The sequence below is a fragment of the Haemaphysalis longicornis genome, unplaced genomic scaffold, assembly GCF_048455015.1.
Source record: "Haemaphysalis longicornis isolate Haplotype H1 unplaced genomic scaffold, Haemaphysalis longicornis Haplotype H1 scaffold_14, whole genome shotgun sequence".
Lineage (NCBI taxonomy): Eukaryota > Metazoa > Arthropoda > Arachnida > Ixodida > Ixodidae > Haemaphysalis > Haemaphysalis longicornis.
In genome coordinates, this window is record NW_027526245.1 from 19,622,632 (window position 1) to 19,646,967 (window position 24,336).

Genomic DNA, 24,336 nt, shown 5'->3' on the forward strand with positions numbered 1-24,336 from the left:
TGTTGGCTTGAAACTGCGGCGGATATTCGATTGCCGCTCTCGTAAGCGGTGCAGATGGCGATTTTTAATGGAATTAGCCATCGCATCATTAACCCCTTTCTTGTATGTGCTGCATTGTTTGGGACTTGAGTCAAATTTTGTGCAGCGGTAACAAGCTGTCGCTCGAGCTACCTGCGCCGGCCGGCGCCACTTCGCGACCGTGGCCGCCGCGTGCCCAGTGACCGCGCAGCCTGCTCAGTGCGACTTTCGTGTCCCCGGCGCGTTTTCGCGCCCAGTGTAATAAAAAAGCAATTATAATAGAGCGCCTGGAATCGCTGTAGAAAGGGTTGCAAGCTGGGCTAGTTGGAAAGACATTCTTGAATAAAACCAGCGCAAACTCAGACGAAGACGAAGGAAGTGCAACACATGGACAGCCGCTAATCTAACAACTAAATTTTAATATCAGAAAGGCTGAATATAAATGCTGAAAACAAACAATCAAGTAATCAAAAGACAGTGCGCATGGTCGAAACAAGTTTGCAAAGGTCACGGTGACAACAGAAGTAGATATACACATGTTACAGTCAAGGCACACGCAGATAGGCAATCTCTTTAGGATGCAGACACACGCTTGTTTGGCTTACACACTTATCACCTCGTTCTGCTATGTGCAATGCCTCCATGATCGCTGTAGAGCTTACCGTAAAAACCCGCGTATAATACGAGTTTTTTTTCCAAATTTTACTATGTGAAATTTGTGCCTCGTATTATATGTGGATCCCAAAGTTTTCAGCCGAAAATTTGCACTTTTGGTTTCAGCGGAGGGTGCGCCACCTTGCGGTGGCGTTAGCTAGCTGCTGCTTCTGTCAGCCGGCGCCATTTTGATTGTTTTGACCACGCGAAGGATCTCGGCACGTTCACCGCAAGTCTATCACGATGTCGGATGCACGAAAACAGTATTCGGCTGCAATTAAAAGAAAAGGTGTTTTATGTGCCGAGACCATCAGGAATTGCGCCGCAGGATGGCAGTTCGGCGTCACCGAAGGCAGCATTCGCGAGTGGAGAAAGCAACTGGTGCTTGACTGGATAAAGTCTGTGTGGTATCGGTGGCCTGGAGCACTGTTGGGGATTCCCGTCAGTGCTCGTGTTGGACGCCTTTCGCTGCCAGCTGGCCGATTCCGTGAAGAAGTTGTTGCGTGAACCCCGCACTGAACTCATTGTCATGCCAGGAGGAATGACATCCCAGCTGCAACCGCTAGACGTTTCCATCGACAAGCGTTTCAAAGGCTGCATCAGGTCCTGCTGCTAAGAGTGGATGAGGTCAGGAGACCCGTAAGTGACAGCTACCGAATGGATAACGTGGGTTTCTCGAGCGGTGCTTTGTGGCTAGATCGCGGATGCGTGGGCCAGCATCCGAGAGGAGCTCGTCAGTCGCTCTTTTAAGAAATGCGGCATTTCGAACGCCCTTGATGGCACTGAGGACCACTTTCTGTGGGAAGACAATTCCGACAAGGCGACTTCAGGAGACAGCGGCAGCGAACCTGACGATGACTAAACGGAAGTCGGGAGACAGTCCCAGCGAAAACTGGCAATGGCTGAACGGTAACTGCAGTGCAAATAGATGTTTTCTGTGTTCTTTACCTCGCATTATATGCTGATGCAAACTTTTTTTTCTGATTTTGCTGTCCCCGAATTATACCTCGTATTATACGCGGGTCCGTATTATACGCGGGTTTTTACAGTGGGTCGCGGCCAGTTGCACGATGAGCCAACAAAATCCCCGCGCCTCCGCCGCCAACGAACGGATCGTTCCGTGCTCGAGAGCAGAATTTCCCACTTCCGATCGGAGCGGCGAGCCGGCGAGAAATGCCAACAGAAAACAAGCAGCCAACACAAGCTCGTGGCGTGTCTGGATGTTGGAGCGTTTTGACCTTTTAATTCGTCATATTATTAAGGGGTAGCCAAATAAAGCGACAATAAAGCGACGCTCAAAACCTCACTGATTAAACTGGTTACGCTGCTTCTGTCACCGTCGCTCACTTTTGCCTCGTCACACGCGCCAGATGCGAATGGAACCGACGGAGAAGCCCAGCGGCAGCGTAATTGCTTTGTTGCTCCACAATATCTTTACGTTGCTCAAGAAAATAGTGAAACGAAGGCTTCATTTATAGCTAGAGTGTAATGAAGCCAGCTTAGTGCATCCGCAACTCTTATACTGCACACGAGTCTTGCTTCAACGTATAGTGAACGCCGTGAACCTGCAGTAAGAGCACGGCCGCCTGTTCGGAATATAATGTATATAGCCAGTTTACATTTTCATCAAGTTTTAGCATTTCAATCCGCTGAGATGACTATTTCTTGTATAGTGCTCGTGCAGACCCCCACATTCCCACAGAATATCATGTCAGCACCCGGCATTCCTGTGTGGTCGTGCTGCCGACGGCTGTGGTAGTTCACACAGCGTAGAAAGTGCTTTCCGCACCCTGGTTTTACGCTGTACGGTATATGTTTCGGTTGAATTCAATTTCTCTACTAGCGTACCAGATTTCTATACTAGCGTACCGGTCAACGAAGCGTCGCATGTGGGCTTGTGTGGAATGACTTGGGCTTTGAGCTTGACACTAGTGTAGAAACTAACGAACTAAAGGCACATTCTTCCTGCACAAACGTGCCGTGGCTTAGTTTCAACTGAGCGAACGAATTGCGACAACCCACCGGCCGACTAAACTCTGGGCTGACTGATTCTGTCGGAGGGTCGGGGAGCCGTGCAGTAGTGCACTCAAGCCACGACACCTTGTTTAGAGGTCGTACGAAACGTCATAGGAAATTCGATGAGGATGGGGAGAGGAGGACAGCATTTTAAATGCAGAACATTTCAGTAACTCACGATGTCACCCGCGTTGACGTCCGTAGTCCGGACCGTCGTTGTCCCTACTATATAAAAAGAAGTGACACGACAGCGCTCGTCAAAAAACATCCCCCTCGCGAGGGGCACGATCAAATGCAGAGCATTTCTGCGGGGGGGGGGGGGGGGGGCGCCTGCAAGTCGTATGGATTACGTATTGGTTGTTGTTGTAATTGTTGTCTTCCAGCGTAGACATTGTCGATGAAGTCGATGGTGAAACGTGCCGTGAACCCCCTGCCGCGGCTATGACGCAACGTGGAGCGGCAATGACGCAACGTGGCGCGGCTATGACGCAACACAATCCCAACACAATCCACTTTAATTCAATCCAATCCAAATCCAAGCCAATCCAAGCCAATCCAATCGAATCCAATCCAATGCCCCTCGCGAGAGAGTGTTATAGCGCCGAAATCGCCACCACGCGAACGCGTGATGCTGACGTCACGATCACGCCACAGATGTTAGCGACCGCAGCGCGCGCGAACCATATGTGGTTTAAGCGCGAACTGACCGCGGCGAGAGAGCGGGATGCGAGCGCCCCAGCTGTTCTTGCGCGCGAACCTAACGCGGCGAGAGAGGGTGTTGCGCACGTCCCCACCTGTTGTGCGCCCGAACCGAACGCGGCGAGAGAGGGCGTTGCGAGTGGAGAGAAGGCGAGGAGGACGCGGGGGAGAGGGCGCACCTCTGGCCGACGGTTGAATGAGTCAAGGATATAAGGCACGTTCGTAACCTTCCGTTCTGTGTCGGCTTTGTGGCTCAGTTGGTAGAGCACCGTGCACCTTGCGTTCCGCCCGCAGAGTCGTAGGATCGAAACCTGGCGCCGGCAAGTATTTATATAGTGTAGGGGGAGCGATGCGGACGCGGACCACGGACGCCAACGCGGGTGACATCGTGAGTTACTGAAATGCTCTGCATTTAAAACACAAAGCCGGAAAGAGGATCGTGTGATGAATGGCAACGCGAGCGCTTGACCACGCCATTGAAACAGCAGTAACTGCAGCAGCGACAAGGAAGAGGAGCCGCGCGGGGTCGTGATCGCGAGGGCTAGAACGAGGACGGCTGTAAGGCAAGCGGCGGAACGAGGCGCGGTTCGTGGGAAACGACCCCGTGGGACGTCTGGTCCACGGGTCACCCGAAACAAGACGTTCTTGACCCTCCGTCAAGCCTCGAGAGCGCGTCTGGCCACGTACCGTCATCGCGGCACTGGTGCACCAATTGCTGACACTCCGTTCCGGCTGTCGGGCGCCGCCGTTCCTGCTGTTGAGCCGCCAGAAACGCATCGCGACGGAATGTAAGCCAATCACTACCGGGCATTGTCCTCAGACCTTCTGAACAGCCAGACCATATTGTGGACGGGCAGACTGTGTTGCGCTTTCCCCCATCGTATTTTATGCTCCCGTCATGTGCTTGTTCTTCAGCTCGTGAAATATATCTTCAGCGTGTTAAATAGCGTTCGTCTGTTCGTCTCCGCCTGCATGGTCCTTGACCCATTCCTAACAAAAGTGGCGAGCCTGCCAGGATCCCCCCACTAACATCTGCAGAAAAGGTGAATGCTGTGAAAATACGTCACTGAAGAATAACATGGATGTGGAGAAGCTAGTGGCGATCGGGACGCAACTGGGTCTCTCAGGGCTGGACCTTCGCTAGTGGATCGACACCCAGCGGGCAGAGCAGCGTGCAGAAAGGGCAGTTGAGCGGGAGGCACTCCGTGAAGCTGCAGAACGGGAAAAATAGGGACGGCGAGAAGCTGCCCAGATAGCCAAGGAAGCTGCCGAGAGAGAAATGCGAATCCTGGAGTTGAAGATTCGTCTTCAAGAAATGTCGCAAAACACCACCACCGTTACTACCGGGAACGAAACCAATCGAAATGTGCCCATCGTGAATCCTCAGAAACTCCTACCCCTGTTTGATGAGAGACACGACGATCTACACGCCTACTTGCGGCGCCTCGAACGCCTGGCGACTAGGCAGGGGTGGCCGCAGGACAAATGGGCCGTAGGTCTCAGTATGTGCTTGTCCGGGGAAGCGCTGACCGTAATTGGCCGCATGACTCCAGAGGAGTCGCTTGACTACACCAAGGTCAAGAAAGCGTTACTCCAGCTGTTCAGATTCACGGCACAAGGGCACCAGGAGAAGTTTCGGAAAGCTCGGGCCGAAGAAGGCGAGACGGGAAGGCAGTTTGCGGCGAGGCTGTCCAGCTACCTCGACCACTGGGTGGAAATGGCCAACATTCCTCAAAGGTATGAAGGACTCCGCGAATTGGTAATTTCGGAGTAGTTCTACTGTTGCTGCCACCCGAAGCTCATGGTCTTCCTAAAGGAACGCAAATGTGCCACCCTGGGTGTCCTGGCCGACGTCACGGACCGTTTCCTGGAGGCGCAAAGCCTTGCGAACTTGGGGAACGCTACAACTGACGCGCCAGACGTTACAGGGGGTGCAGCGAACACACCGGGAAAGGCAACTAAGAAGTGCCTTGTATGCGATCGTCCTGGACACCACGCGCGAGACTGTCGCACTGTGATCACGGAGCACGAAAACTGCTCTAAGTGTAACAGGCCAGGTCACAGTCCCGACGATTGTGCAAGAGTATCCGAAGACAAAGTGATCGCAGAGGCTGGATAGGAAACGGCTGGAAGCTAAGCGGCGGAACAGGGCGCGGCCCGTGGAAACTACCCCGTGAGACGGCTGGGCCACCTTAAACGGGACCGTCGCTACCCTCCGCCAAGGCTCGAGAGCTCATCTGGGCGCCGTCATTGAGGTGCTGGTGCGCTGACTGCTGACGCGCCTTTCCACCTGTTGGGTTACCGAGAGTGAGGTGACTTGCCTTTGGGCATTGCTCTCGGGCCTAGTGAACTGCGAGGTTATTAGATGCGACGGTGCGAGCATGTCTTGTCGGCGGCCGTCCTTCGTGCGTGCGTCCGTTGTTGTTGTCCGCAGCCACTCTCCCCCTCTCCTGTTCGATAGCGAACACTCTCTCGCGAGGGGTATGGTCCCTAGAATATGAGCTAGTCTGCCGTCCGCGCGCCTTGTCTATGGGGAGGCGTGTCCGCGCCGCTGATGCATGCATAGCGCTGTGCAGAGGGCGCTGCCAGCAATCGGAGCGCCCGAGCGGCGGGAGCGAGAGAGGCCGCCGGCCGGCCTGTGCCGCCAGGCCTCTCAAGCATGGCCTCCGCGATCAGCTGCCGGCGGCGCGACGTTGCTCCGGCCGTCTCATTCGGCGCATCCCACAGGTATAATACGAGGTCGTCGTCAAGCAAAGTGACGCAGTCGTCAAGCAAAGTGACGCGAAGTCGAACGAGAGCGAGCGCTGGGTGAGCCGCCGCAGCGCGCTACCCGCTTTATATTCACAACGCCTGAAGGAGAGGAGACAGCGGAGGAGAGTCGCGCATGCGCGCACTTGCGCGACGGGAGCGGAGCGAAGCGAGCGAAGCGCGCGCACGCAGCTGTTGTTTATGATAATGAGACGGAGTGAGAGTGTTGCGCACAGCTGTCGGGGAGAAGAGCGGGGAGAGTCGCGCATGCGCAGGTGGCGTGCGGACGCCGCCGACGCCGACGCAGGAGGGACATGCCTCAAAGTAAGAGATGCGTCGCATCTAAAAATTAATCGGCAGAGAAATGCTAAACGTACGCCGTGCTTTTGCGTAGCAATTTTTCAGTTGAGCGACGAAGCCTCACGGCGGTGAGGCGTTACTTGGGTTTTCTTGGGTCAAACACACTTGAGTCACGCTTCGCTACTTAGCTCAGAACGTTCAGGGAAGACGTTCTACGAGCTTCTTTGCGGGGAACATCCGCCAGCCGAAAGGCCCGTTCGGTGCCGTTGTGATGGAAGGAGGTTTTTGGCAATAAATAACTGATCAATGCTCAGAACGCTGTCTGGGCCTTTTAGAACCCCATAACCTGCAAAAAGCTCCCCAAGTCTGGGGGAAATTTCAAACCGGGTACTTGACCATTGCAGTTGCGTTCTGGATCTGTCAATTCCCCACTGGATCTATCGATTCTCCACAGTGATTTTTTGTGGTGGTTCTTGAACATTAGAAAAATCCGGCCACCTTCGCAATTACGATGCGAAGGAAGGCTGAGGAAACAGCGGACTGGTGGTCTTCGCTAGCTTTAACTTGGTTAGCTCTGCCACTTCCTTAAGAGGAACATAGTTAAAAAGCGAACTTTTCTCCATGCAAACCAAATTAAATCAGAGTCCGCAATCCGCCCTCCTCAGTCCAAAATCCAAACTGCCAAATTCTGAAGCTAAGTCCGCTTTAACTCAGCCAAAGTCAAAATCAAATGGCTGCGCTACGAATACAAAGAACATGCGGTGCGGTGCGCCCCGCATTCGATGATAGCGCATTGGCTTGCGTTAACCCCGACGAGCGGACGCAGTATGTCGAGCTCCCAGTTGGAACAGCCTTCATGGCATCTGGCCGAGGAAACAGAATTATGGAAAATGAAGCAATTATCTCCATTTAGGCTATTATAACAATTACGCGTGGAACTTTTGCGAGATCTGCATTATTGTGACAATACACGGTGCACTATTTTCCGTAATTTTTTAGTTTTCTTATTTTCAGTTTTTCAAGATTTAGTTCCAGCAATTTTCTCGATTTACGCGCGATTACAAGTGCAACTTGCATATCACAAGTGCAACTTGCGTGATACTTGCATTTTTGCGCAAATTCCGTGCGTTACACGGTCCTGGCTGTGGTGGTACTCGGCGAAGAATGCTACGCATTAAAGTGTAGAATGCGTAGGCGGCTTCCTGACTTGTCGGTCGATATGCAGGCATTTCCAACGGGAAGTGTGCGCTGTTTCCTGCACACCGTGCTCCCCGCAGGTTTGCTAACGTCGCTTGCAACGGCGGGAATGTTCGCAGGACGAAATCTAGCGGGTTGCGAGCGTGTGCGGGAGAAATCGGAAAAGTACACACCAACCACGGTGTGCATAAAAATTAAAATTTAGCGCACTTAACGGTGAGATGAAAACGGGCGACAACGTAGGTGGACATCCCTGTGGCAGTGAGCGCAATGGTTGCGAATTCCGTTTTCCACCCAGCCAGGACAAAGTTCTTGTCTCACTTGTCGAATCGCGTGGGTTTGTGCGCGCAGTGGGGTACGACTGCAAGTAGTGCGCTTTTGTCGATCGATGCAGTGCCGAGGCCGTGGGTTCAGCGTGGAGGCGGGCCACCCCAACTGCGCCGGGCCGTGGAAGAAGCCGTACCACACGCTGATGCCCGTGCTGGTGACAGACGAATCGCAGGGCTGGCTCGCCGCCCTGGGCAGCATGGGCGGCTACGGGCAGCCGCAGGTCGACCTGCAGCTGCTGCTGGCCATGCTCGAGCGCGGCCTGGACCCGCAGCAGGCGCTGGACATGCCGCGCTTCTTCATCGGCCACGGATACGTGCTGCGGCCGGGGTGAGCACAACAGCAGCGCAGAGGAGCAGCAAGTGTATAATCATGCTCACGAAAAACGCAATGGGCGAGTAGTCTAGGCTGTGCCCATTTGTGCTTGATGTCGGATCAAGTGCCGTAGAGCACACAGCGACCCGCAAAGCTCAATACTTTTCTGCCTAAATGTCCGCCTACCACGCCGGAACTGTAAATATATAATTTCCGTTCCTAACGTACGTGCATCATCGTCGTCGTCGTCAAAGACACGGCGCTGCAACGCAAGAAAGCCAAGAGCACGCAGGCATCCACTATAGCCGCACCTACGTATCCGTTCAATGGAGAGAAAAGAACCCGATAAATACTGCGCCCATCGCACCTTACTAAGTAGTAGTAGTATAAACGTTTATTTGCCATAATTGGTAAAGGAGCGGAGGATGATCTCCTGCGTTGGTCTTGAGGTGATCGCCCCCTTTGGTTGGCGTCCCTAGTCCGGGATGCCATGGCCTGCCGCAGCACGAAGAGCCCGGTTCACCAGACCACGCTGGTTCTCCAGGACCGCGCTGGTCAGCGCGGCCTCCCACTGCTCCGGTGATGGCGCCAGGACCTCCGGTAGTTCCTTGACGCCCTTACACTCCCACACCATGTGGTATAGGGTGTTGGGCGTTCCGCTGCAGAACTAGCATTCGAAGCTGTATAATGTGGGGTGCATCATATGCAATTGTGTTGCATGTGGGAAGGAATTTGTCTGAAGTCTTCGTAGTTGTGTTGATTCTTCTCTGATGAGCTTTGGATGTGGAGGGGGGTATTTCCTTCTTGTAAGCCTGAGGCGTTCCAAGATGTCTTTGCTTCGTTTGGCGATGGAATGGCTGTGTGGCATCCCGGGCAAGACGTTTGTTCCCGTCAAGGCAACTGCCCGGAGTGAGAGGTCTCGGGCTACGGCGTCGGCCGCTGTGTTACCTTCTAGGGACTCGTGCCCCGGTGTCCACACGATGTACATGTCTATTGGGTTTCGGCGTGCTTGAAAAGTCTTGGATAATATTCCATGCGCCGTTTTAGAAATTCGTCCTTTTTGGTAATTCCTGCAGGCTGCTTGAGAGTCTGTGAGCACTGTGATTCTCTCTTTGGTTTGAGGCGCTGTGGTGACGGCAAGCACAACCGCTGCCTCCTCCGCCGAGTCCGTGTCTCCCGTCTTGATTGTTGCCGATGATAGGTGGGAACCTTTGAAGTCTACAACGCTTATTGTATGAGCTCCTTTATTTATTTGGCTTGGATACACTGCCGCATCAACGTATCTTGAGTTTTGATAATTTCTGTAGGATCTGTGGAGTGCTTTCGCTCTGGTTTCGCGACGCTTCTTGTGGTAGACGGGGTGCATGTTTCGTGGGATGCTTGCTACTTCGATGTGCGTCCTTAAATCGAGGGGGATGCGTTGCTTTTGGTTTTCTGTTTCTATTGGGCCCTGATAGTTTAGGCGGCACAAGGTAGCTCTGCCCGTTTTTGTAAGCTTGAGCCGTTCCAGTTGGCTTGCCCGGTGCGCTTCTGTCAGTTCGTCCCACGTATTATGCAACCCTAGTTGCAGGAGTTTTTCGGTTGAGGTTTTGGCCGGTAATCCAAGCGCCATCTTGTATGTTTGTCGAATTAAAACGTTTAATTTTTCTTTTTCTGCTGTTTTCAGTCCTAGGTAAGGGGTTCCGAAGGTTATTAGACTTATGATTAGTGCCTGGATCATTCTTATCGTGTCTTCTTCTTTTAGCCCGTGCTTTTTGCTTGTCACTCTTTTGATCAGGTGGGTGACCTGGGAGATGGTAGACTGTAATTTCTGGAGAGTGGCTGATCCCGCGCCGTCCTTTTGGAAGACAAGTCCCAAGACTCTCAGCGTGTCCACCTTTGGGATGACGACCCCATGAAGCGTCACTTCGTGGTCGAGGGACTCCGGTGGTGGTCGTCCTCTTGTCCGTTTCTTTAGTATTAGAAGTGCTGATTTCTCCGGAGCTAGGGAAAGGCCGCAATTCCTGAGGTATTGTTCTGTGTGGTTTACTGCTTCCTGTAGTGCATCCTGTTGTGTGCCGGTTGACCCTGTCGTCGTCCAGTAAGTAATATCATCCGCGTAGATAGCGTGTCGAAGCCCTGGGATAGTTTTTAGTGATTCTGGTAATTTGATCATTGCGAGGTTGAATAATAGAGGCGAGATCACTGAGCCTTGGGGTGTTCCTTTTGCTGGTACGCCGAATTTTTCGCTTTGTAGGGTTCCTAGGCTTACAGTTGCCGTCCGTGAGGATAGAAAGTCCCTTACATAGTTATAGGCTTCCTCTCCACATTGAGTTTCCTGGAGATTTTCGAGTATGGCTGCATGCGACACATTGTCAAACGCTCCCTTGACGTCTAGGGAAAGAATGGCGCTTTTTTGCGTGGTATTCAGGTTGTCAATCACTTCTTCTTTAATTTGTAAAAGGATATCCTGAGTTGACAAGTGGGGGCGAAAGCCATACATGGTGTCCGGAAATCCCCCTCTGTTTTCTGGTGATTCTTCGATATGACAGGTGAGTCTATTGAGAACCATGTGCTCCATTAGTTTACCCAAGCACGACGTCAGTGATATTGGTCTGAGGTTAGGTATTTCGACAGGTTTGTTTGGTTTCGGAATCATTGTGACGTCGGCATGTTTCCAACTGGCCGGTAGCCTGCCTTGCTCCCATACATCGTTGATTTTTTTTAGTATTTTGTTCTGCATATCTTCGTTTGTATTACGCAGTAATTTGTTCGTCACCATATCACTTCCCGGGGTGGTGTTTCTTGTGAGTTTGGCCAGAGCGGCGTCCAGCTCACACCTGCGAATGGTCTGTCTAACTCGGGGTTGGGGGTCCCTCTGTAGTCCAGATTGGTAACGGCAGGTGGCGCGGACGTGGTGCTATTATTTCCAAGGAACTTTTCTTTCGTCGCTTGGAGGACGTCCTTTTCTGTCCCTGGGAAATTGTGAATAAGGCGTGCGACGTGTTTGTTGGTGGATGATTTGGATTCATTATTTTGAGACATGAGGGATCTCAGGATATTCCAAGTGCCCCTTGTACTAAGAGTCCCTTGTAGCCTGTCACATAGTTTATTCCAGTTCTGTCGAGCCAGTTGATTTGCGTATTCTTCCGCTTGCTTTGTTAGATTTGCAATACGGAGTTTTAGCTTCCTATTGCACTTTTGTTTCTTCCACCTCCGGCTGAGGCTGCGGCGGGCCTCCCAGATGTGTAGAAGGTGAGGGTCCACTGCTGGATTTTCTATTGTCAGTTTAATTTCTTTTGTGTATTTGTTGGCCCTTTCCACCAGGCTTTTTGTCCACTTTTCTAGGTCATCCAAAGAATTTTCCTCGTCGTCATCTTCCTCTCTGAAGGCCTTCCAATCCGTGATTCTTGCTTTGCCCACTCTGGTGGGTGTTCGGTTGTGGTGATGGTTGAGGCTCAGTTGGACTATGTGGTGGTCACTGCCCAATGTTTCATCTAGCCTCTCCCATTCTACATGTGGTATTCCCCTGGAGCAGGCGAGATCAGGGCTGGTGTCTTTCGACACGCTATTGCCGATCCTGGTGGGGTGTTGTGTATCGTTCCACAGGGTGAGGCGGTATTGTTGGGCCACATTGTGGACTTCAGCCCCTTTCTTTAGAGTTCGGGTATATCCCCATGCTACGTGGGGTGCATTGAAGTCCCCAACCATTATAAGTTTATGGCATTTTGTCACTTTCAAGACGGATCGAATTAGGTTGTCAAGGTCCCCTAGTTTGTCCGAGGGCGGGCTGTATATATTCAATATAAAGAGGCTCTTCTGATTCTTCTTTGGAGGCAAAATTTCAACAACGGTGTTTTCAATCCTATGTTGGACTGAATGCTGCTGCGTCGTTAGATATTTCGAAGTTAGGATGGCTGTGCGGGTCCTGCCATCTGCTATATGCGTTTCGTATTCCCGCAATGTTAATGAATCTGTCCCTGTCTCTTGAAGGGCCAGGATGTCCGGTTTTCAGTTAGTTGTGAGAGATTATGTCTCTTTAACCTAATTGTTCTACAGTTCCATTGCCAAATTTTGAGTCGTCGATCCGCGCTCTTGTCGTCGAAGTGTTGAGAGGGGCTATATGTCGTCATCGTCTAACGTCTCCTCCATTCTTGCTTCTCTTCCCGGGTAGCTTTTGGGCTTTTTACGAGCTTTGTCCTTTTCTTCTATGGTGGTAACTCTTCTATCTAGTTCGGTCTTTTCATTTATGAGAGTGGCCAATGTGTCCTGAATTTTTCTTTGGGTTTCCAGGTTTCTTTGAGGGTGGTGTTAATATTCTGAATTTGTGCTTGGATTTGCTCGAACGTTTGTATAGCCATCTGCTGGAACATGCCCTGATCCTGCTTCATCTGGTTGACTTCTTTGTCTTGTCCCGCTTGGTGCAATTTCATTTGCTTTATTTCTTTCAGCATTTCTTCCATGTACGATCTCGTAAGCGCATGTTCTTTCATCAATTCTTTGGTAATTCGCGTGTTCTCTTCAGCGTTACGCCTGAGTGCTTCGAAGGCAGCTGCCCAGTCGGGTGCATCTCGTCCTTCTTTACTAGTGCAGGTACTAGAAGGACAGGAGACTTGTGCAAGGGAAGGGAAGTGTTCGTCTGAGAACACTACTTTGTGCACGTCTCCTTGTGCACGCCTGGAAAGCGATCGTGATGGCGATCGCGACTCTTTACGGATCCTTTGACTTGAGCGAGAGTGTGATCTGGATCTCTAATTGGTGGAAGGGGACGATTCGCTACTGCTTTCTTTCAGAATGCCTGAGGGCACCCCTGTTGCGGCCATGGCACTTTTTAGGCTAAATGAGTTGCAGTTGGTCTCTGAGGGAGCCGTTGACCAGGCTGCTTTTCCGCTTGTTTGGTCCCATGCCTGCCTGGTGCGAAGCGGGGGTGGGGGTGGTTTTAACCGGCGCCTGCACTCTTTACCGGCGGTCTCATGCGGTAAGTTGCAGAGCTTGCACGTCGGGTTGCAGTCGTGTTCCTCGTTTTCGGGTTTCTTTCCACACTTGGAGCAGACTTCTGGTTTTGGCGAAGGGCAAACATCCTGCCTATGTCCAATATCTCCGCATGCCTTGCAGTATTGCACAGATTTGCGGTAGGGGCGGCATCTGGCTATTGTTCCTAGTACCTTTATGTAAAAAGGCACATGTGGTCCCTCGAAGTGTATTATGGCCGCTGACGAGTTTCCCAGTCGTCTGGCTGATACAATTTCATGGCGTTCTGCCGATATGTAGTCCATTATGTTGTCATTGGTTAGCCAATCTGTAATTCCCACAACTACGCCCGCACTCGTGTTGGGCAGTGGTTTGAGATAGGCAGTAAGGTTGCACAGGTTTGGGCCTACCTGGAGTTGTGTGATGGCTGTGAGGCGGTCGATCATATCCTCGTGCGCTGTGCTTGCCACGAGTAGATTTTGGGCCCACTGAACTTGAGTAGTCACTTTGTTTACAAAGTCTCGAAGCGGCATGTCTACGGCTCTTGCCATTGCGAGGGCAGCGTCGGAGTCCTTCCATTTAGCAAGGTGAAGCCCGGCAGTTGGTCTGAAGACTATTTTGTAGTCGGTCTCCGGCAAAGGTGGTGACCTGTTGCCCGTGGATTTCCCCGTTCTTCTGGGTGGTTTGCCGATACTGGTACTGGGGTTGCTGGCAACTTTCGATAGGCTGTTGATCCCTGCAGCGGTTTCGGACTTTCCCTCCTCTTCTTTTTTCGTCTTGGCTGCGCTGCGTCTGTGGACTTCTTTCATCCATAGCGTTTGGTATACTGTTCTTCCGCTGTCTGCATCGAAACTTACTTTTACGGCGTTGTTTTCGCCTTGGTGTACGGTTTCTGGCGTTTCGTCCTGCATCTCCTCCTCTTCTTCTTGGGTCATTCCTCCCTCCGGCGATTGCATGCTGGAGCAGTAACAGGCGGCCACGAGCTCACCGGTGAGCGGCGCGCCGGCCACGAGCGCCACGTGCACCGTGGAGCTGCTGCCTGGCGAGCTGGGGCTTAGGCCACGTCGCGCACTCGGGTGATCAGTTATTGTGGTTACAGTCAACGTACCAGTCAGTGTTTGATGTCCGCGTGTTCTTTGTCACTTGGCGAGTCCGATGATTGCTCACAGAGTTGCGTCGTAACTAACTGGGATAACTGCACTGAGTAGCAAGAGCCCATCTGAAGCACGCCTGCACTCCGTGGCCCCCTAGCGGCTTTTCCCACCTTACTAAACAAACGGTAAATCCAAGGGGGATCTTGGGGTCACATTTTACAATTCATAACTTTGCGATTCACACGATTCAGGCGATTGCGTAGCTTCTCACGTTTCGCGTATTGGCCGCGATGGCCAGCACTGGAGAGGCCGGCGCTGCGATCGTTTTGGCGCCACGTATACCTTGCGTTGTTAGCTTGCCGCGCGTGACATTTCGTTTATGACGCGCTTTCTAAGTGCATTTCCGTGCTAATTTTCGGCGTTTGAAGTTCATTATCAGTGCGTGAAGCGTAGTTTGACCTCATGGGGACTTTATAACCGTGGCAGGCTGCAGCCCGCATAAAACTTGAACGTGGTGGTGTATGCGGACGTTTCCCTGATCAACACTTAGCTGGGCTACGACGATCACCGAGCTAAATTTGTAGATTTCGGTGGTCTTTCTCAAGAAATAGGTGTAGGAGGAAATCATGAAGCGCTTACTGCTCGCAGAAACGCTCCGCACACACGTCCGACGTGCCTGCACCCGCCGGCGGCTCGAACCGACGTAGGTCGCGACAGCAACACCTTGTTGCCGCTTTTTAAAATCACACTGATTGCGAAAAAGGGGTTCACATTCGCAAAAGTGGATGTTAGTGTGGTGAAAAATTGTGCTACGTAGTGTCATCAGTGGCGATTTTCAAGGCGATGCTCAAATATCTGCCGCGATCTACGGCGACCGGCCGCACGGATGTCGGGCCTTGCCGAGCTTCGCAGTCCGAAAAAAAAAAAACTTTGGGTCTCTTTAGCCGCAGGGTGTAACCAGTTGCATGGCGCGTTTTCTTCTGACCTCCTGTTGTACTTCCGCTATTGAGGCTCCTCGGCCTCACAGTGGAGTTAATACATACCGCAAACACAGGAAAGAATATCAAAAACGGGAAAAATCGAAAAAAAAACGCGGATCAACGAGTGTTTTTCTATAGTATTTTTAAATGCAGACAAATCGGTTATGCCAGCAATTGAGGGGGTGGTGGTTCCATGCAGTGGTGGTTTTTCGAATAAATGAGTATAAAACGGTGAAACAAAACTGGAAGCAGCGCTAACCTCGCAGACCTGGTTTTTAGTGGTGGCTGCGGTCGGCGGCTGCCAAGCACATAAATGTGTCCCTATCACTTTACAAGGACGGGGCCTGGTGAACGGCAACTTCGTTCATTTACCAGATTGAATGGTTAAAGCTGCCATTAAGATCGACATTTCGAATAAAACAAACTTGTATTTGTTTGTTGAGATTCTTTTCAACTACAGACAGAAAATTTTACAATTTAGTTTTAATTAATCACTCCGAACCTGTTCGCGAGCCGGTTCAGGCTTGCGAACCGGTTCTGTGTTAAATTTAGTCGAACTGGTAGTGAACCAGAAAAAAAATTATTTTACCCTACCCCGAACCGTAAACGAACCAATAGTGTTTTTCGGTTCGACAAACTAAAAAATTGTGCCCTTCCAATCTGTGAAGAAGGATTACCTGCGAAGCTGGTCGAAGTCCTTGAAGTGCGTGAAACAAACCACGTTTGTTTGTAATTTGCTATTGAGCACACTAACAGGCCAGTAAGCTCAATGCAGCTTGAAATGACCAGCTTTATTTAGAGGACAAAGATGGAGCTGTCTGTTTTCCTCCCGCGCCTTAGGCATCTTACGTTTGTGTAACACACTAACCCCATCTGCTTGAGGTCTCATTGGGCCGTTTGACATCGTCGTTTGATCCTCCCGCCAGCACAACGGACGTGTCAGCAGTAAGGGCATACAACCTATAGCTGCGTGTGCACGCCGCCTCCCTCCTCTGCCACTCGCAACCCATGCACTCCGGACTTGTACGGTGGTTTGTGTACGAGTCGGCGCTTGATGTGAACCTCCACCACGCTGTCGCCCGAGATGTGGCGAGGGAGGGACTGCAGGGTTTTTTGCACATCAATTGGAACGGTCACTATTTATTTATTTATTTATTTATTTATTTATTTATTTATTTATTTATTTATTTATTTATTTATTTATTACATGTTCCTACAGCGCCCGTAGGGCATTATTGTAGGGGGTTATTTCGAACAGCATACAGTATATAATTTTGCCAGTGTAAGACAAATAACCATGAAACACTTATTCGAACAACAATACATGAGGCAAATAAAATTGGGAAAGAAAATTATACAGCATGCTCTATAGTCTCAGCCAATTTAGTGGCAAGAAACACTTCGTTTGGAGGTCCTTCCAGTCACTAATAGTGTTAGGAAAAAATGAATGGTGGAACACATTGAAGGTTTGAAAGTTAGAAGGTTTATTGAAAAATATAGTTGGTGCATTGATATTCAATAACTGATACCTACAGAAGAAGTCCCAGAGTGAAACACTGTCGGGGGGACCTCGTGTCACAACGTTGCATGGTACAAAAATTCAAATCCCCGCACGGGGTATCTTGAGTATTCATGGTGACGGTGAGCAGCGACACCACGGACCCCGAGCTCCCAAGCATAACCTGTGTGCAACCGTGGGGTGGTGTTTAAAGGTGAAGGGTATAGCCCGTAAACGGTGGCCGTCGGAGCCTTGGTCAAGCTCCGACCGATGGGCTCCCTGCGTGTCTACCAGACAGGGAGCTCCGGGACCTCTTTGACTACCAGGGCAACGTCAAAGGAGAAAGTACCCCCGTCTCCCTGCTTTCCAATGTATCATATGGCATTTTGGAACCCCCCCCCCCAAACGTGATCGGTCCCTGAACAGGGGCCGCATCTTTTCCCCCATTGCCATCTTTAACATTTCCTGAACCGGATCATTACTCTCGATTTCTTGTAATAGAATCGCTGAATCCAACCCAACCTCTTGCATCTCAGTCAGTCTTCTTGATTCCAAAATATCTTGATGCCATAATAGTAAAATCGTATAAATGCAAAAAACAAAGGTTTGGTGAACTCCTCATCGAAATAAATGACAAGCAGCAGTCCATAAAGCTTCTAGCTCAGACTAGACTGGCTGATCTAGGCATCAGGGTCACACCCCATCGGAGCCTCAACAGCTCGCTGGGTGTGATATCCGCGACAGATCTCCTGAACGAAACGGATGCGGATCTCCTTGACGGCTTGAAGGATCAGGGCGTCACTGCCGTGAGACGTATCACTATCCGCAGAGACGACAAGGAGATTCCCACCAAGCACATTATCTTGACTTTTGACCGCGCAGTTCTTCCACAACACATAAATGCAGGTTTTATTCGTTGCTCCATCCGACCCTACTTCCCGAACCCGCGGCGCTGTTTTAAGTGCCAGCGGTTCGTGCACGGTACCAACTCCAGCCGTGGCCGAACGACTTGTGCAAAATGTGCGGCACACGACCATCCGAGCGACAAGTGGCCATCTGACACCCTCACTTGTGTGAACTGCGGGGGGGCTGCATGCGGCGTACTCCCGCAAGTGCGAAAACTTTCAACTTGAAAAAAAGATAATAAACATCAAGGTAACAGAGAACATAACCTTCCCAGAGGCGCGGAAGAGGTTCGCCTCTTTCCCCCTGGGGAGGTACGCCGACGCAGCTCGCCAGGGGGCGGAGCGGCGTCTGGTTACCACAGGGTTCAGCGAGTCTGACCTGGTCCCTCCCCCGCCCCCCGCTGAGTTGCCTCCGGCACCCAACCCGTCACCACGCCGCTTGCTGAGGCAGCAGCGGTTGTGGTGCCAACCTCTTCCGTAGGGACCGGTGCCGCTCCCGCCCCTGCCTCCCCGTCCTCCAGTACGTTGGAGGGTGCCGAGGGTATGGACACCACGGGCCCCGCACCGGCTCCCACCGCCACCGCACCGCCCGTGCCACCTCTGGTGTCCCACGCCCTCGGCGGTGGCGGCTCAAATGAAGGGCTCCCGAGGGGGGGCCAAGCCCGTGGAGCCCGGTCCGTCGGGCACCCCTCGGACATCCGACGACGAGATGGATGTCGGGCCGTTCCTGCCTGCAACGCAGCGCAAGGAGCGGCCACCGACTTCCAAGCCTACAGGAAGGCCCGAAAAGCCCAATACCAGAGTAACAGCCCCGAAAGACGACACATGAACACACACACACACACTCCAGTCATTCTTAAATGTATATAATGGGAACAGACAACATCATTCAATGGAACTGTAGAGTCCTTACCAACAATCTAGATGATGTGCACGAGATACTTCATTCACAACAGCCAAGTCTCATGTGTCTTCAGGAAACACACCTAAATAGTAAACATACAACTTCTTGAATAGCTACTTGGTATTTCGAAAAGACGGGCACACTTGCACGTATTCTTCAGGTGGTGTGGCCATAGTAGCCCGGAAATCCTTAGCGTGTCACACCATCCACCGAAACACCATGCTTGAAGCTGTCGCGATTCGAACAATTATTTATGATAGGTTAATAACGGTATGCTCCCTCTACATCCCTCCGGATTACCAACTATCGAACACTGATTTTGAGGCCCTGATAGATCAACTACCTGAACCGTACTTAGTCTTAAGCGACCTCAATGCACATAATTCAATCTGGGGCTCTTCCCGCACAGATGCCCGAGGTCGCCTAATTGAAAAATTTCTAACATCATCGGGAGCATACCTTTTTAACAAAAACCAAGCTTCATATTATAACATAGGACAAAACAGTTATTCACATTTTGACTTGGCTCTTGGCTCGGCAGTTCTTTTCCCATTTCTTGAGTGGCATGTGGACACAAACCTAAACAGTAGTGACCACTTCCCCACCAAATTGACATACATAGGCAAAGGTACAAACACTTCCCCCTCTCATAAAAGGTTCAATGAGGGAAGACCAAACCGGAGTACATTCACAGAAACATGTAAACCGCACTACACATCCATAAAACACCTACACGTAGAAGAGGCGACCCCACTGCTCACGGCGCACATCCGCGACGCCGCCGAAAAGCCCAGGCTCCGGTGCCCCATGCAACCCAAGGAGGCCCTGGTGGAACGAAGACTGCAGGCGAGCGCGAGTGGTCCACAACAAGGCGTGGGGTGTCCTTCGCCGGTACCCCACGTCGGATAATCTCATTTCCTTTAAACGGGCAAAGGCTTTTGGGAAGCGTGTGCGTCATGAGACGAAAAGGGAGAGTTGACGCGCCTTCCTCACTTCTATCAACTCGTACACCGACACTCACAAAGTGTGGACACGTATACGCAAACTAAAAGGACAACAGACACACAGCCTGCCCCTGGTTAGCACAACAGGGGACACACTCGAAGACCAGGCTGACATGCTTGCACAACATTTTGAACACGTATCCAGTTCATTACACTACACAAACACTTTAATAAAACACAAAACATCTGCGGAGAAGTCCCTGCGTGATAACAAGTCGCACACTTCCTACAATTCCCTTTTTTCAATTCGTTAGCTGAAGGCCGCTGTGACCACATGTAAGCCTTCAGCTCCAGGTGCAGACAAAATCACATACACCATGATACAACACCTACACCCAGACACTCTTCAAACACTCCTACATCTAAACAACATATGGCTTTCGGGGCACATTCCACGCTCTTGGAGGGAGGCCATAGTAGTGGCTTTCCTGAAGGAGGGGAAGGAGGCTCCCTCTCCTTCCAGTTACCGGCCCATTGCTTTGACAAGCTTCCTGTGCAAGCTTCTCGAGAAGATGATAAACAGGAGACTCGTGTACTTGCTTGAGTACAATGGTCTTCTCGAGAGCTGCCAGGCAGGCTTGAGGGCTGGGAGATCCACCAACGATCAACTGGTTGCATTGGAATCATATCTAAAGGTGCCTTCATTCATAAACAGTATTGTATAACAGTCTTCTTTGATATGGAAAAGGCCTATGACGCGGCCTGGCGGTACGGTATCTTGTGTGACCTCAAGTCGTTTGGTGTTTCCAGCAACATGCCGAACACCCTCACTAGCTACGTGTCGGAAAGGACCTTTCGAGTGAGGGTTGGCAGTGCTCTTTCGAATGTACACGTGCAGGAAAATGGCGTCCCTCAAGGCGGTGTCTTGAGCTGTACACTCTTTATTGTTAAGATGAACTCTCTTCGGAAGGCATTGCCACCAACCATTTCCTGTTCTGTACATGTAGATGACATTCAAATATCTTTTAAGTCCTGTAACTTTTCAATTTGTGAACGCCAAGTCCAGCTTGGGGTGAACAAACTTGCTGGCTGGGCGAGCGCAAACGGTTTTAAACTGTACCCTGTAAAAAGTACTTGTGTTGTGTTCTCCCGGAAGCGCGGGATTAAGGCAGACCCTGAGATCACCCTTCATCACGCTTCTATTCCTGTAAAAAAGGAGCACAAGTTTTTAGGTGTCATATTTGATGAAAAACTGACGTTCATTCCACACATCAAACAACTTAAACATAAATGTCTGAAAACACTAAACATTCTCGAAGTCCTCCCCCACCAATCCTATGGTGCAGACAAAGAACTCCTTCTCCGTGTCTTTACCGCCTTAGTCGGGTCTCGGGTAGACTACGGTAGAGTTGTGTATGGGTCGGCATCAAAAACAGCACTAAAAATGCTTGACCCAGTGCTCCATTTGAGCCTGCGCCTTGCGTGTGGTGCGTTCCGCACTAGCCCGGCCCAGAGTCTGTACGCTGAAAGTAACAAATGGTGCCTGGAACATCAACGAATGTACATTGATTTTTAAATGCGAATGCATTTCTTAGTTGGGGGTTGTCGTGCGTTGGCCGGCGTGCGCCTAGCAACAGCTGTGGCGCGCCTAGCAACCGGAGCGCGTGGTAGCTCGGGCGGGAATAGCGGAGGGCAAGGGGAGAGGAGGAGCGCGCTCGGCGTGTGAGGGCGCTCGCATCGCGGAGCTCGGGCGGAGTAGCGGAGAGTGAGTGGAGAGGAGGAGCGCGCTCGGGCGTGTAAGGGCGCTCGCATCGCGGAGCTCGGCGGAGAGAGCTCGCGCGCGGGGCGGGCGTGTTGAGCGGGTCTCTCTCTCCTCTCCGCGTACCCTCTCTCCGCTCGCTGCGCTAGGAAAAATATATATAAATGCAGTGGAGCGCGCGCCTCTCTCCGTGACTGCTTGCCGCAGCGCACTCATCGGTGCACCCAATGCATTCGCATTTCGGCACGATCCCCTTCGGGGAGGTGGGGGGAGTTTTTTTTATATGCTTTAAGGTCTCATCATTGAATAACCATCCTTTTAAACCTGTCCTCAACGATACATCGACAACCCAGCTATTCTCAAATCGTCCATCTGTGTCTTTGCCCTACTCTCTGAGGGTGAGAGAGGAAGCTTCAGGTATTTCCGTTGGGTTTTTAGATGTATGCACATCATCATCATTTTCTGACGTTATACCACCATGGCAACTGCGGCCTATTTGTCGTGGTGTTTCTTTTACGAAAATAGATAAAAACAGGGTTCCGAGAGCTGCGATCCTGCAGCATTTCTTGTCGCTTCAGGATAAATATAAATGTGCCTAATTCTATAGTGATGCCTCGAAAACTTCAAATACGGTGTCATGTGCGGCTCATGGTCCCAACTTTAATTCTTGCAGAACTATAAATGTACACACCACTATCTTCTCAGCATAAGCATATGGCATTTTACTCATCGTTCAGCACATTCTTAAAAAACAAATTCCCAGGTTTGTCATCTTTACAGACTCTTTGAGCGTTGTGCATGCATTGTCTTCACACAGACCCTGGAAAACCCACATTGTCAATCTTGTCTTTAATGCCATAATGTATATATATATGCTAAGAATTTTCAACTAATCCTGTGCTGTGTTCCAGGCCATGCTGGAATCGCCGGAAACGAGACCGCGGATCAAATGGCCGCCGCTGCTACAATTGCAAACACAGTGGACATAACAACAATACCCTACACTCACCTCAAGCCACACATACAACAACACCTTCGCAAAACATGGCAAGCTCTGACTGGAGCACACAGACAGACAACAAGTTACACATAATAAAACCACACTTAGGACAATACACTAGTGACTCACACAACAGATTCATCGAAGCTGCTCTAGCTAGATTACGGATAGGCCACACATACGCGACACACTCCCATCTGCTCACTGGATCTCCAAGACCACTGTGTAGTAGGTGTGGGGAGGGCCTATCCGTACTTCACGTCCTCATTACATGCAAAGCACTCCACACAACAAGACCTAAGCACTTCCCTCAACTCTACAGACAATACATTCCACTACACCCAGCACTCTTTCTGGCGGATAATCCCGTGATTCCTGTACAACGCATTTTATGTTTCTTAGTGACATCAAGTTTTTACACCTCATTTCCTATCACGCGTAGTCTTTTTTTAAACCTTTTTCATGCCATGCACCATCACAGCCTGGCCTTTTACACCAGCCATACTCATTGCCGTTTACTGATTTCACTTTTGTTTTGTTAAACGATTTTAGAGTTTACCTTTACATCCTTCATACCTAACCACTGTTTTGGTGCTCTTTGCCCTCGTTGGCCTTGCGCCATTAAACGCCAACATCATCATCATCACAAAAAATCGAAGAGGTATAACAGCCTTCGATTGTGGTAGTGTGATATTCATGGAGGAAGAAAATATTAGGGGGGAGCGTGTAGTCAGGCGGCCCAGCTTTGGCAAGCCAACCTCCTCTGATTCCACATTCTCCTCTCGTCGGGCTCCTCCCGCGCAAGTCATCATGGAGAATTCTCCTCCATCAGGCCCGCGGCAGCATTTAGATGCTCCGGATGCCTGCCTGTCTCAGCTACTCAGCCTGGCGTAATCCCACCAGGAGCAGTTGCAGCGTGTTTTTCCCTCTCTCGTTGCATTGTGCAATAAACGAAGTTTGCAGGAGAATTTTCTGCTGTTGTTACTCAACAGCCCCAGTTTGTCAGAAATCAATGTAAGCTGAACCATAAATGTCCACCGTTTTTTTTACTTTATGTGTGGCGTTGTATGTTGTAGTCATTCTTTTAAATGCAATAAGAACATTGCGTAGTTAGCACTGCGTGTATGCACCTATGCCTCCGCTTATAATATTGCCCTGCAAGTATTTCGCAAAAGTGTTACGGGCGTAATTAACCGAAGGTATACACAGTACCACTGAAAATCGTGACGTTGTCTCAAGTTCTCACAGCATTCTCCAAAAAATATCTTATGTGCTCCTGGTATCTTCACAATAACTGGAGATTGGACAGTCCCTCGTTTATGCTCAAGGCATTATTGGCTGAAACGGGCGGGGCCGGGCGGGTCTGGCCCAAACCTTTCGGGCCCGGGCCGGGTACAGGCCGTATTTGAAAACACCGGGCGGGGCGCGGGCGGGCCGGAGCATGGCGATTTGGGGCCGGGCCGGGCCCGGGCTGGAAAAAATCTGCCCGTGCAGTGCTCTACTCTGACCTGCTACCGCACCTAACACCACATCGTGGTCGCTAATCCGAGGTGTTGCTATAGCTTACTTCAGTAACTCCTTGCGGTTGCTGAATAATAAATCAAGTATACTACCACCTGAGCGGCCAGACCGTGTAGGAAAATCTACAAATTGAAAAAGGTCGAATGTTCTAACTACTTCACAAAGAACACCATTGATCCCGGAACGGTTATTTTCAACCGGATGGTGGTCTCTCCAAGTGACTTCGGGTAGGCTAAAATCACCGCCCAGCGAATCGTGCCTGCTGATACAGCAGTCAGTGATCGTGACAACCCCAGCAACGGTTCAATACTACTCGATCCTGGCGGTCGATAAAAAGCACCCACAACGAAGCTGCCGCCATTGGAAATAATATTGTTCACTAAATTGATTCGGATGCATCGTCAGCAAAGTGAAGGGCCATGCGCTGAAGTGTATCACGGACTAAAATAGATGCGCCGCTACCACGTGTGTTGCGGTCTTTCCGATAAGAGATATAACAACTTGGAA

The 24,336-nt window shown here is 50.8% G+C and overlaps 1 protein-coding gene across 1 annotated transcript in view; it reads left to right on the forward strand.

Annotated features, from left to right (window-relative positions):
• Window positions 1-24,336, forward strand: part of LOC144165177 (glutathione hydrolase-like YwrD proenzyme) — a 118,058-nt gene that overhangs the window by 63,947 nt on the left and 29,775 nt on the right. The window contains exon 7 of the mRNA XM_077695288.1: window positions 8,027-8,289. Within this exon, the coding sequence (XP_077551414.1) occupies window positions 8,027-8,289 (263 nt within the window). The remainder of the gene's footprint in view (window positions 1-8,026; window positions 8,290-24,336) is intronic.